The 13,537-nt window shown below is 44.8% G+C and overlaps 1 protein-coding gene across 1 annotated transcript in view; it reads left to right on the top strand.

Annotated features, from left to right (window-relative positions):
* The window catches only part of SMCHD1 (structural maintenance of chromosomes flexible hinge domain containing 1), a 1,054,086-nt gene that overhangs the window by 346,574 nt on the left and 693,975 nt on the right, over positions 1–13,537 (top strand). The window contains exon 4 of the mRNA XM_082259552.1: positions 12,977–13,138. Within this exon, the coding sequence (XP_082115678.1) occupies positions 12,977–13,138 (162 nt within the window). The remainder of the gene's footprint in view (positions 1–12,976; positions 13,139–13,537) is intronic.

Below are 13,537 nucleotides of genomic sequence, written 5' to 3'. Positions count from 1 at the left end.
ACCACCAAGGGGGCACCAGGAGTGCCCGAGCGGCTCGGGAAGTAGCCAACATTCTTGGGCCGAGGCGCACGTCCCGGCGATAACGGCAGTTCACATTCCGGGGGTGGAAAACTGGCAGGCGGATTATCTGAGCCGCCAGACCCTGGACCAGGGAGAGTGGTCCCTTCACCCGGATGTCTTCCAGATGTTGTGCGCGAAGTGGGGGTCCCCAGATGTGGACCTGTTCGCGTCTCGTCTAAACAACAAGGTGGAAAGGTTCGTGGCAAGGACGCGCGATCCTCGGGCAGACGCCTCAGACGCGTTAGTGGCGCCCTGGCATCAGTATCGCCTGATGTATGCCTTTCCACCAATTCAACTGCTGTCCAGGCTCCTTCGCAGGTTGGCCTCGGAACCGCACACAGTGATTCTGGTGGCACCGGACTGGCCTCGCCGGTCTTGGTACGCAGACCTCGTGAATCTGGCGGTCGACGCTCCGTGGCGTCTGCCACTTCGAGAGGATCTCCTGTCTCAAGGACCGCTATTCCATCCTGCTTTACAGTCGCTGGCTTTAATGGCCTGGCTGTTGAAAGCCAGGTCCTGAAGGATAGGGGTCTCTCTACTGAGATCATTCCCACTTTGATCAAGGCTAGGAAGGCCTCTTCGGGGAAGATTTACTACCGTACTTGGAAGGCTTACTTTGCCTGGTGTGAGTCCAGGGGGTATTCCCCTCGCTCGTACTCGGTATCGAGAGTGTTGGCTTTCCTTCAAACGGGCGTGGAACAGCGTTTGGCGTTGTCCACGATTAAGGGTCAGATTTCTGCGCTGGCCGTTCTCTTTCAACGCCCTGTGGCGTCTAACTCTTTGGTTAGCACCTTTGTTCAAGGGGTGCGACATTTGGTCCCTCCTAGGAGGGAGCCTTTGCCTCCGTGGGATTTGAACCTGGTTCTGTCCGTGTTGCAACACGCTCCTTTTGAAAAGATCAGGGAGATCTCGTTGTCTCTGTTGTCCAAGAAGGTTGCCTTCTTGGTGGCGATCACTTCGGCTCACAGGGTGTCGGAGCTGGCGGCCTTGTCCTGCAAATCCCCGTATTTGGTGATTCACTTGGATAAGGTGGTCTTGCGACCTAACCCGTCTTTTCTTCCGAAGAGGATCTCGGAATTTCACCTAAATGAGGATATTGTTCTGCCTTCGCTTTGCGCGAAGCCTAAGCATCCGAAGGAGGTGGCTTTGCATTCATTGGATGTTGTTAGGGCGATCAGGGTTTACCTGTCCTCGACTGCATCCTTTCGCAAGTCGGATTCTCTTTGTCCTTCCTGAGGGACCTCGGAAGGGCATGGCGGCGTCGGCTGTGACCATCGCCAAATGGATCAGACAGACGATTGTGCAAGCCTATGCTTTGAGGGGGAAGGTTCCTCCTTTTCCTGTGAAGGCGCACTCTACCAGGTCTCTGAGTACGTCTTGGGCTTATCGTCATCAAGCTTCTGTGGCCCAGGTGTGTAAGGCGGCGACTTGGTCGTCCGTTCACACCTTCTCAAAATTTTACAAAGTGGATGTTCAGGCATCGGCAGATGCTTCCTTTGGCCGTAAAGTTCTTAGTGCGGCGGTGCCTTAGGGTCCCTTGTTTGGGCCCTTGGCTGTTGGGGTGTTTTTACCCCTAGGTTACTTGTTCTTTCCTGGGTTGTTGCTCCTGTTGAGCACGTTTTCCTGTTGCCCAGTTGGTTCTCTTACTTTTGGTAAGGTTCCTTTCTCTGATGTGGGTACTGCGTTGCTTTAGGCGCGGCTGCTTTTTTCCCACCCCTCATGTCTACACTGCTATGGGACGTCCCCATTAGTGACGAATATGAAGAGGCGGCGACTGTCGGAGGACGTAAGAGAAAACTGAATTTTTGTAAAATCTTACCTGTAAAATTCCTTTCTCTGAGTCCTCCGACAGTCGCCGCCCCCGCCCCTCTTTTGGGATTTGTTTATGTACTCTACTGCTATGCTACTGAAACTGAGTTGGAAATGCAGGAAGCAGGGAGGTATTGACTGAGGGGACCACCCCCTGGGGTGGGATATGCTAAAAGCTTTGATATTAATATATTCTTTTGCCTAGCTACTCCTACGGCGCAAAGGTCAATAACCCCATTAGTGACGAATATGAAGAGGCGGCGACTGTCGGAGGACTCAGAGAAAGGAATTTTACAGGTAAGATTTTACAAAAATTCAGTTATTTGAAGTCATGGAAAAGTCATGGAATTTTATTGGTGAAAATGTGTACGAACCCTGCCTATGGGTATGGGGTACATTGTACCCCTACCCATTCACCCCATAAAAGGCAGTGTATGTAAATAATGACAGGAAACTTTTTCAGAAGTCCTTTTATGAAAATCTTCCTCTGGTCTTTCCCCCCCTCTGGTCTTCTTCCTCCGTCCTTCTTCCCACCGCCCAGGGTTGTCGGGAAGAGGCCCTTGTCCTCATCAACATGGGAACAAGGTGCTTTGGGGTGAGGGTGTTTGGCCTGGTATGGTCCGGGGGAGTGGGGCCGCTCGATCAACCCCTCCCCTTTCCTGACCTACCGGGCTGCATGCTTGGATAAGGGTCTGGTATGGATTTTGGGGGGGACTCCACGCCATTTTTTCCAAGCCCTGCAAGATAAATTTGAGGACCTAGAGAACCACTCTAGGAGGAACAACCTCCACATTATTGGGATCCCATAAACAGTCCAGAATGATGCAATACATGCACTGGGCACCTAATCTATTCCCCAGGCTCTAGGCCTTCACTCCCCATTCGTGGTGGAAAGAGCACATAGAGTGGGTGCACCAAATGACTCCCGGAAAAATCCACGACCGATAATAGCCAGATATCTGAACTACGCGGACAAAAACTCTATCCTATTAACCTTCAGGAAACAGCGTTCCCTACAAATTCATGGTTGCTCCATTTTGCTCTTTGCTGATTACTCGGCTGAGGTCTCCAGGAAGCGAAAAGCCTTCTCCCAGGTATGTTCGACCCTCTTCAATCAGCAAATAAAATTTACCTTGGCTTACCCTGCAATTTTGCATATCACGTCACCTGAAGGAGATCGCCTGACATTCCACTCACCCGCCGAAGCGGGACACTATTTTTCCTCTGCCACTCTGCCTATGGACGATTCCTCTTCTCCTGCCAGGAAAGCATCGATCTCCCGCAAGGCGCAACTGACACCCACCAAGACATCCTCCAAAAAGGTCCGCTACGGAGCTCCATCTACTCGTAGAGCCAATTTCTGAATGTTCTCCTCTCTACTACAACGTGAGAACATCTCCCCACTGCTCCAGTTATGGCATCATCCACTTTGTTTTCCATCGACGGATCGGTGAGCTGTCCAAGTTCTTTTGCCCGCAATGACTCTGTCTACTCCCCGTGCTGGGCATTCCGATTACCGTCCTATGGGTGATTGCATAATGGAACAACTGTTACAAGTTGCACTGTTGGTATACCCGTTTTATTTAATGGTTGTGTTACACTTATGTTTATGATACTGGACTCCATGCACGGAATCTACGGTTCATGGATCCCCTACCCTCTGGTGCGAACCTTCGCTCGCTGCAAACACTCAGCATAGGAATTAGGGTTGTGGGGCCACTCAGCACACTCTCTCCCACATGCAGAAGAAAGTGAAGTCGCTTCGCATCACACCCTCATGGGGGACTCCTGTCCCCTTCTCCCCTTTACCTTGTTGTGATACATGTTTACACTGGTACCCTCTATCTCCCCTCCCACACGTTCGCTATGTCCTGACTTTCCCGTCACATTCCAGTTTTCACTCCATGAGACTCAACCCGGCTTGTATCGATCAATATCGTTACTAAACACGTATGCGAAGATCCTATCTAAAATCGTTGCGTCCAGAGTAGCACAGACACTACCGTCACTTATTCACCCCGCTCAAGCAGGCTTTGTCAGGGGCAGGTCAGACACTGCCAACATTTGCAAAGTGCTGGCTGCCTTGGAACATGCCAAAGCTAACCCGTCCGTACAGCTAGCCATGGTTGCATTAGACGCCCAGAAGGCTTTCGATAATGTTAACTTTGACTGGCTGTTCCTGACCCTGACAAAGCTGGGCTTCTCTGGCAAACTACTGGGTTTCCTGAAAGCACTCTTCTCCTGACCCACGGCACATATCCTAACATCAATAGGTATGTCAAACCCTATAACCTTATACAAAGGAACGAGACAGGGTTGTCCCCTATCCCGCTATTATTCAACATGGCCATGGAACCACTGTCCAGAGCCCTGTTGACCTCTGCCCATATCCATGGTATTCGCATAGGACAGGAGGCGCTAAAAACCACCCTCTTTGGTGATGACCTGTTATTGTTTACGTCTGAACCGCTTTCCGACCTACCAAACATATGTACATTACTGGAGGAATTTAGGACCATTACTGGCCTGAAAGTTAACTTCGATAAGAGCGAAGTTCTTCCACTGACTCAATTGGTAATTGATCTTTGGGACCCCTCACTTCCATTTCCACTAGCCCTACATCACATTACTTAGGGGTTAAGATAGGTAGGCACCCGTTATCACTATACCAACTTAATTTTATTCGCCTTATGGAAAGAAATCACTAAAGAATTGGATATCTGGATGACTCTCCCCCTGTCATTCTTTGGGAGGTGCCACCTGGTCAAAATGGTCAGCTTTCCCCGCCTATTATACCCCCTCCAAAAAATACCCATCTTGCTTAAACACAAAGACGTTAGTGCCTTAAATAAGGCCATAGCCTCTTTCATCTGGGCCAAGAAAAGGTCCCGCATATCAATTGCCAATCTGCACCTTCCGAAGAACTACGGGGGAGCTGGATTGCCCAACATTAGACTTTACACTTATCATGTCTTTTACGTTATGGTCTGTACTGGATCACAGAATCCTCTACGTTCTCCAAATACCTCCTAGAAGCTAATATGGCCCAACCGCTACAGTTATCCAGCATTCTCCACAGCACCTTGAAATCTCTTCCCGTTCCCCTCCAAAATCACATGCTCATTCGTGTTGGTAGCATGGAGAGAATTAAGGAGACATCTGGGATTTCCATCCAACATCTCCAAATACTTACCTCTGCAAGGTAATCCTCTTTTTCCCCAAACCATGGACCACGCTGCCTACCAAGTATGGTTGGAAAGAGGTCTCAAGATGACCTACTCTTTTACGGCCTAGTGACGTTTCTATAAAGACTTTCCATGAGCTGGCTGAGGAATTCAACCTGCCCCAGTCTCATTTGCTTTACTACCATCAAGCAATATCCTACATTGAATCTTGTTCCTCCAGTCTTACCAAGAGCTTCCGGAAATCAATCATGACATGGTCAGGCAAGGACAGCACTCAAATTTTCTCCATCTACACGCTAAATTTCTTGGCCTTGCATATACTAGCAGGCTACCTGAAACTCAGAAGATGCGTTTTAATAGACCCGTGGAGAGAAACCCAGTTTAAGTTGATCCATAGGGTCTACATTCCTGCCCTTTACATGAATAACCCCGGGGAATGCGCAGTTTGTCCACAATGTGGAGAAAACAGGCCGACCCTGGCGCACCGATTCTGGCACTGTCCCATAACCTCTTCCTTCTGGGACCAAGTACTGGATTTTATTCATTACATAGTGGGTGTCGGGCTGGAACATTCCCCTCATTTCCTACTTTTCGGCTATGAGGAATTATTATTATTATTATTATTATCATTATAGATTTATTTAGCGCCAACAGTTTGTGCAGCGCTTTACAGTGTGGGGGGAAGACAATACAGTTACAGTACAATTCAAAACGGGAGGAATCAGAGGGCCCTGCTCGTTAGAGCTTACAATCTAGAAGGGAGAATCCCCACAAGTTTCGTCATCCTCAACTAAGACAGGCGTAAAGATAGCCCAATGGACCTACTTATGCACTTTGGTGGCCAAGAAGGCTATTCTAAAAACTTGGACTACAGGCAATCCACCAACGATCACCATGGTGTTTAATGACCTAAAAGCATTTCTATATATGGAAAAAACAGACTTCGTGAACAGGAAGTTTGTCTCCACTAATAGATTTTTCACCAGATGGCAATCTTTCATGGAACATATCTTCCAACAAGCAGGGCTCAAAACTCTGATGACCACATTCCAATACACGGAATGGTACCTGCAAGCCTCAGTGGCTAACACTCTAGGAAAACTGAAGATCTAAGGCTCCTCACCATTCCCACAATCCCAAGACTGTTTTGTAACTTAAGATACCCTACTCGTTTGGACTATATTTTTTCTTATGGACTCTCCTTACCATCCCCCCCCCCCCCCCCCCCCCCTGCCCTTCACCCAGTAATTTCACTGCTGTATCAGGCAAATTATTTCTGGGTCCAGTATAGAGTCATCCTAGTTTTTGTTGGTTGATGTTCTCCCCCTGTTCAACGCGAGAACACCACTTATCCCCCCCCCCCCCCTTATCACTATCCCCTTCCTCCCCCTCCTTATTTTACTGTTCACCCGAGTTTTTATCTATATACGCTCAGTAAATTGTACTCTCTGAACAGTTCTATTGCTACAACTGTACAACCCTGATTACCAAAAAAGATCATTTTCCTTATTCTGTTATTATACATGTTGTATGTTTCACTGCTCTTAATAAAAATATAAAAAAAATAAAAAAAAGACTCTTGGACATATATCTCCAAGATCAAAACATTCAGGGGTATGGGAAATGAATATGTCCACACACACCTACACAGGTTGAACTAGATGGACTATTGTCTTTATTCTGCCTCAACTACTATGTAACTATGTTTTACTTCCACAAAGGAAGGTTTAGGAACCACCCTCCTCAGAAGCCCCTAACTGTAAACGCAGAGAACCTGCATGCTCTTACTAGGCTTCAACTTTAAAACCGAAGTTCAGCCCTTCCTTCTGGCACAAGACTTGGCCAACAAGGGCCATCAAGCCCTCCCCAAATCCCTCTAGGTCACAGACATTGCATACATATGGGTTCAATTGGTGGTGTGAAAAAATGGTACAAGAGTTTAAAGTAATTCTAAAGCTTCATTTTTTTTTTTTTAATATACTTTCACTTACTAAAACCGTTGCAAAGAGCAATAATTCTATATCTATACTTGCCAAAACCTTTGCCCAGAGCAGCCCTGAACCTCCTCTTTTGGGGTCCCCTCGCCCCACAGGATTTGATTGACAGCAGCAGGAGCCAATGCTGCTGCCTCCATGTTCTGTGAGGAGAGAGAGGTGATTGGTCTCAGGCACATCGCTTGATCGAGGACAGTTTTGGGTAAGTATTAGGGGATTGGGGGAGCGGACTATGGAAGGTTTTTTACCTGAATGCAGATAATGCATTCAGCTGAAAAAACCTTAAGCCTTTACCACCACTTTTAGGCCCTGTTCACACCTTAGCGTATTTCAGCTCGTAAAACACTCATCTCTGAAGTCTCAAAACGCCCAACAAGCAAAATCCTATTCATTTCAATGACCCCTGTTCACATCTGAGCATTTTGTCTCCTGAAGCAAAATACCTGAAGCTCAAAAAAGTACATGAGCTTCTTTTTTGGCAGATTACAAGTGTTTTTTGTTAGATGTCAATGCCTGCCTCAACACCTGCAAAAAAAGTCAGAAAAAAACCCTGAATAAAGCCCAAAAATACGCCTGAAAACGATATGCTCAGGTTTGAACGGAGCCTCTACCAACTCACCGTTTTTCTTCTTTCAAAACAAGCAAATAATGTTAAAGGGTAATCAGTTTTGCAGAATGGCATATACCACATCTTTACCCAGGGAGTCGTTATACCAGTACCACCATAGATTTGCGATAGCAAAGCATAAAGGGGGTATTTGCCCCATCTTGGACTTAAAATCCCTCAACAAATTCTTTCAAATTCCCAAATTTCACATGGAATTCTAAGGTCAGTGATTTCCTCTCTCAGACATGAGAAATAAATCTGCATGTTCCCATTTATTCATCGACCTGCCCTTCGGCCTATCCTCTGCTAGGGTGTTCACAAAGGTCTTGACCCCCTTGCTTGCCCTTCTCAGAACTCAGGGCATTCAAGTGGCAGGCTATCTAGATGACTTACTCTTAAAGGATTCCTCTTCTTTGCAAAGCTAAGATAATGGCCAAAAGATAATTCAGTGGCTTCAGACCTTTGGCTGGGTGATCGGTTTCAAGAAATCTGCTCTCCAGCCTCCTCTGCACTTAGAACACTTGTGTCTCATCTTGGATATACAATAAATCCTAAGCAAAACTGTTTCTTAGAAAAGTTTTTTCTCTATGAGCCCGTGCTCTACACTTTGTGGCAGTACCTTTTTACCCAGTTCTACTTTAAGCAGAGTTCCAGTCTGTACTAAAAAAAAATACTGTAGCTGCTGACTTTTGATATTAGGACACTTACCTGTCCAGGGAGCCCGCGATGTCGGCACCCCTAGCTGATCCGTCCATTGGCTTCGGGTGCAGACGCTGGCATCCTTACCAAGGGAAACAGGAAGTGAAGTCTTGCGGCTTCACAGCCTGTTTCCTACTACGCATGCGCGAGTCGTGCTGCACTTTCTGAATGGTCCCGCTGTCTTCTTCGACCTGTGGGTGTGTCCCCCAGAATGCAGCGGGGGAAAGGAGGAGGGGCAGTGAAATGACGTAGGTCGCCATGGTGACCTTACACGGAAGTGGGAGCATGATAAAATCGGACTCTCTCTGGGCTTACCCCTGTTCCTATCTAGCCAAGTAATAACTTTTTGTCCTGGTTAATCACCACTCCAGCTCTAACAGTGGGGAAAATCATTCCTTCCTTACAATTGTAATGTTCTTACAACTGATGCAATGCTGTCAGGCTGTGGAGGAGTCTTCCAATCCTTGATAGTTCAGGGAACATGGTCAGGGGAAGAAACTAGACTCCCCATCAACATGGAAATTCAGTAGACAGTCAGGACATTTAAAATATACAGTGCATCCGGAAAGTATTCACAACGCTAAACTTTTTCCACATTTTATTATGTTACAACCTTATTTCAAAATGGATTAAATGCATTATTTTCCTCAAAATTCTACAAACAATACACCATAATGACAACATAAAAAAAGTTTGTTTTGAAATCTTTGCAAATTTATTAAAAATAAAAAATAAAATAAAAAAAATCACATGTACATAAGTATTCACAGCCTTTGCCATGATATTTAAAATTGAGCTTCCTGTTTCCACTGATCATCCTTGATGTTTCTACAACTTGATGGGAGTCCACCTGTGGAAAATTCAGTTGATTGGACATGATTTAGAAGGGCACACACCTGTTTATATAAGGTCCCACAGTTAACGGCATGTCAGAGTACAAACATAGGAATGAAGTCCAAGGAATTGTCTGTAGACCTCCAAGAGGATTGTATCAAGACACATATTTGGGGAAGGGTACAGAAACTTTTATGCAGCTTTGAAGGTCCCAATGAGCACAGTGGCCTCCATCATCCGTAAATGGAAAAAGTTTGGAACCACCAGGACTCTTCCAAGATCAGGTTCCCCGGCCAAACTTGAGTGATTAGGGGAGAAGGGCTCCAGTCAGGGAGTTGATCAAGAACCCAATGGTCACTCTGACAGAGGTCAAGCATTTCTCTGTGGAGAGAGGAGAACCTTCCAGAAGAACAACCATCTCTGCAGCAGTCCACCAATCAGGCCTGTATGGTAGAGTGGCCAGACAGAGACCACGCCTCAGTAAAAGGCACATGACAGCCCACCTGGAGTTTGCCAAAAGGCACCTGAAGGACTCTCAGACCATGAGAAACAAAATTCTCCCGTCTGATGAAACAAAGATTGAACTCTTTGGCCTGAATGGCAAACGTCATTTTTGAAGGAAACCAACCACCGCTCATCACTTGGCCAATACCATCCTTACAGTGAAGCATGGTGGCAACATCATGCTGTGGGGATGTTTTGCAGCGGCAGGAACTGGGAGACTAGTCAGGATGGAGGGAAAATTGAATGCAGCAATGTACAGAGACATCCTTGATAACCTACTCCAGAATTTTGTGGACCTCAGACTGGGGCACAGGTTCATTTTCCAACAGGACAACGACCCTAAGCACACAGCCAAGGTAACATAGAAGTTGCTACTGGACAGCTCTGTGAATGTCCTTAAGTGGCCCAGCCAGAGCCCAGACTTTGCACTCGATTAAACATCTTTTGGAGAGATCTGAAAATGACTGTGCACCGACCCTCCCCATCCAACCTGATGATGGAGCTTGAGAGGTCCTGCAAAGAAGAATGGGAGAAACTGCCCAGCTGATGCCTGGTGAAAGGAACCACGTGGGGGGGGGGGGGGGGGAGGAACAAGCCGCGCCGTCACACCTCGCGGTCCGTTCTGCAGGCGGCCGTGATCTTCTACAGAGCAACTGTTTGTGTGTGATCAAGATTTGTTTGCCATAAGTGTCTGTCTTTTTTTAATAAAATCAGTTTTAAGGATAATACACTATCAGCGCTTTATCTTTTCATTTGGGGGAGCCATTCTTTGCTTTTAATCGCCATTGACCCAAATGTGATCCATACGTCTGAGAAGCGGATAAATCCACAAGATCCATATAGTGGGAGTCCAGTCTGTGTATCTTCTGCCACTGTGTATCCGTTTATCAATCTAACGGTTTAAAGTCTAACCTCCTAAGCTCTGGTGAGCAGGATTTGCTACTTTTGGGTGTCACTGGTCAAGTCACACTATCACTTTGAGTGAGAAAAAAAAACGTCACTTGGTTTACAGCCTATTGTGGTAAGGGGCCACCTTATCTGTACAAGAATGTCACAGGGTGTTCACCTATTTCTGCATCTTTGAAGATGTAACCACATCCCATATCTGCAGGGTTTGCCACATCACTCCAAGATTTGAAGGTATTTTATTGTTTCATTTGAGAGACTTTATCTGTTATTTATCACATCCTCACTCTGGTGGTTTGTGGTTAATCATCACTTGTCATCAGGGCTGCTGTTAGAAATCGCGGGGCCCCGTACAGACTACCTGGCAGGGCCCCCTCAAGAAAATATTAAAGATATATTTAGCTAAAATTACAACAAAATCACTATTATCAGACACAAATATAACATAACTCGCATAATTCCTGCTAAATCTAAAAAAAAAAAAAAATCTATGTTAAATAAAAATGAAGATGAGATGAGAAAAATATACAGGCTGGGCAGTTGGTGCTCAGTGATCAGAGAGACAGAGAGAGAGAGAGAAAAAAGTTACAATTTACAAATAAACTCCTGAGCAGAGATAAGTGCTGGGAGGGGGGGAGGGGGGGGGGGAACACAAGACTGTCTCTTTCTCAACAGATAAAAGCTGATAGCAGGGAGAGGGACAGATCAGATTCAGGTGCTGGAGGAAGATTTCTGTAAAAGTTGTAAATCACTAATCCCCCTCTCTGTGTGGCCCCCCCTGTGTGCTAGGGCCCCCTACAAGAGGGCTGGTGGTCCCCCCCCCTATCAGCGGCCCTGCTTGTCATCATCACGTATATTTATATATATATGTATGTATGTATGCTTATAATTATGCATATTTATGCACAATTTTTTTAGAAGAGCACTACCTTTCCTAGTCATCTATTTACCTTTAATTTCTAGTGCTGCCTCTATCTTTTTTCTTGGTTAGCACACTCTTTTTCCTATATTATTTATTGCACACATAGGTGTGCCAAGCTTGTAGCATCATACTAAAAAAGACTTTAGGCTGTAATTGGTGCCAAAGGTGCTTCAACAAAGTGTTAAGCAAAGGCTGTGAATACTTCTGTACATGTGATTTTTTATTTTTTTTTGCGAAGATTTCAAACAAACTTCTTTCGCGTTGTCATTATGAAGTTTTGTTTGTAGAATTTTGAGGAGAATATTGAATCCATTATCCATTAATCCATTTTGGAAAAAGGCTGTAACATAACATAATGCGGAAAAAGCGGAGCGTTGTGAATACTTTCCGGATGCGTTGTATATACCAAAGTTTGTGGACTATAACTTTCACAATTAATGTACATTTGTGTTGATTTTTTTTACCAAGGAAATGTTGCAGAATATATTGTGGCCTAAATTTACGAAGAGCGGTTGTTTGATATGTTTTATAACTGAAAGTGAAAAAAAGGTTTTTTTTTTTTGTATTTTTATCGTAAAAAAAAAAACCTAAATAGAAAGCTATATGTGCTTGAAAAAATTACATAAAGATAATTTGGGCACAGTGTTGCATGACAGTTGACAAATGACAGCAAACTGGTTGGTAAATTGAGCTGGGAATTTTTTCAAGATTTTGCTTCGCATGCGTTGCCCTTCCATGTACTCTTTGCTATGAAGGCCAGTTATAGGTGGGGGCAGGGTCCATTTTGTTTGTTGATGTATACTGGTGAGTGGACACAATGGATGCCATTGTGCTATGAGCTGGGCATCCACTGTGCCCCAAAGTGCCTTAAAGGAGGGTTGGGCTCCCTCCAGACTCAACTGCCCCCAGCTATCTATTAGAGTGCATGTGCTTCCACTGTTGAGACTCTCATAAATTTACAGGAGTTAGGACTGCAGGTAATACAGGGTGCCGTGAATTGGCCCTGCAGCTTACAAAAGCATATGCAAATGTGTGCTAACTAAACCCGTTTTAGTGCATATTGTTAGACAGGTTAATTTGGTTGGTAAGCAAACTGGTTGGTGAATTAAGCTGGGAATTGTTTCCTGATTTTTTTCACCCATGTGTTGCCCTTCCATGTGCTTTTTGCTATGAAGGCCAGTTATGGGGGGGTGGGCAGGGGCCATTTTGTTTGTTGCATGACAGTAATTGTCAAAGTATCACTGCGCTGAGAGATGGCGTGGTAATGAAGGGGCTGAAACATGCTGGTGCTGAGGTGGTTAAAGTGAATTTATAGACAAATATCTAAATGCCATATCTGCCAGAACGTGCATACAAGTCAGTGTGCAATATATTAATTTGTAATACTACTACTTTTCCTGTTCACCTTGTAAAAGTAGTTTTTGAAGCAAATCATTATTTTTTTTGTATTTTCTAGATCTGATTATAAAAGATGGCATCACACTTTACCTTCTCAATACAATTGATCAACTGCTTCTTTCATCAACTCAAGAGAGAATCAATTTCTTACCTCATTATGATACCCTGGTCAAAAGTGGAATGTATGAATATTATGCTAGTGAAGGACAAAACCCATTGCGTAAGTATTTTTTTTTCTATAAATACTAATATATATATATATATATATATATATATATATATATATATATATATATATATGTGTGTGTGTGTATATATATATATATATATATATATATGTATATGTATATATATATATTTATATATATATATACACACACAGTGCCTTGCAAAAGTATTCGGCCCCCTTGAACTTTGCAACCTTTTGCCACATTTCAGGCTTCAAACATAAAGATATAAAACTGTAATTTCTCTTACGTCCTCCGACAGTCGCCGCCGCTTCATATTCATCACTAATGGGGTTATTGACCTTTGCTCCGCAGGAGTAGCTAGGCAACAAAATAGTTAATATCAAAGCTTTTAACATATCCCACCCCTAGGGGGTGGTCCCCTCAGTCAA

The sequence above is a fragment of the Pelophylax lessonae genome, assembly GCF_965119305.1.
Source record: "Pelophylax lessonae genome assembly, chromosome: 5".
Lineage (NCBI taxonomy): Eukaryota > Metazoa > Chordata > Amphibia > Anura > Ranidae > Pelophylax > Pelophylax lessonae.
The sequence above is the reverse complement of the archived record's forward strand: the minus strand, read 5'-3'. Positions and strand labels throughout refer to the sequence as shown.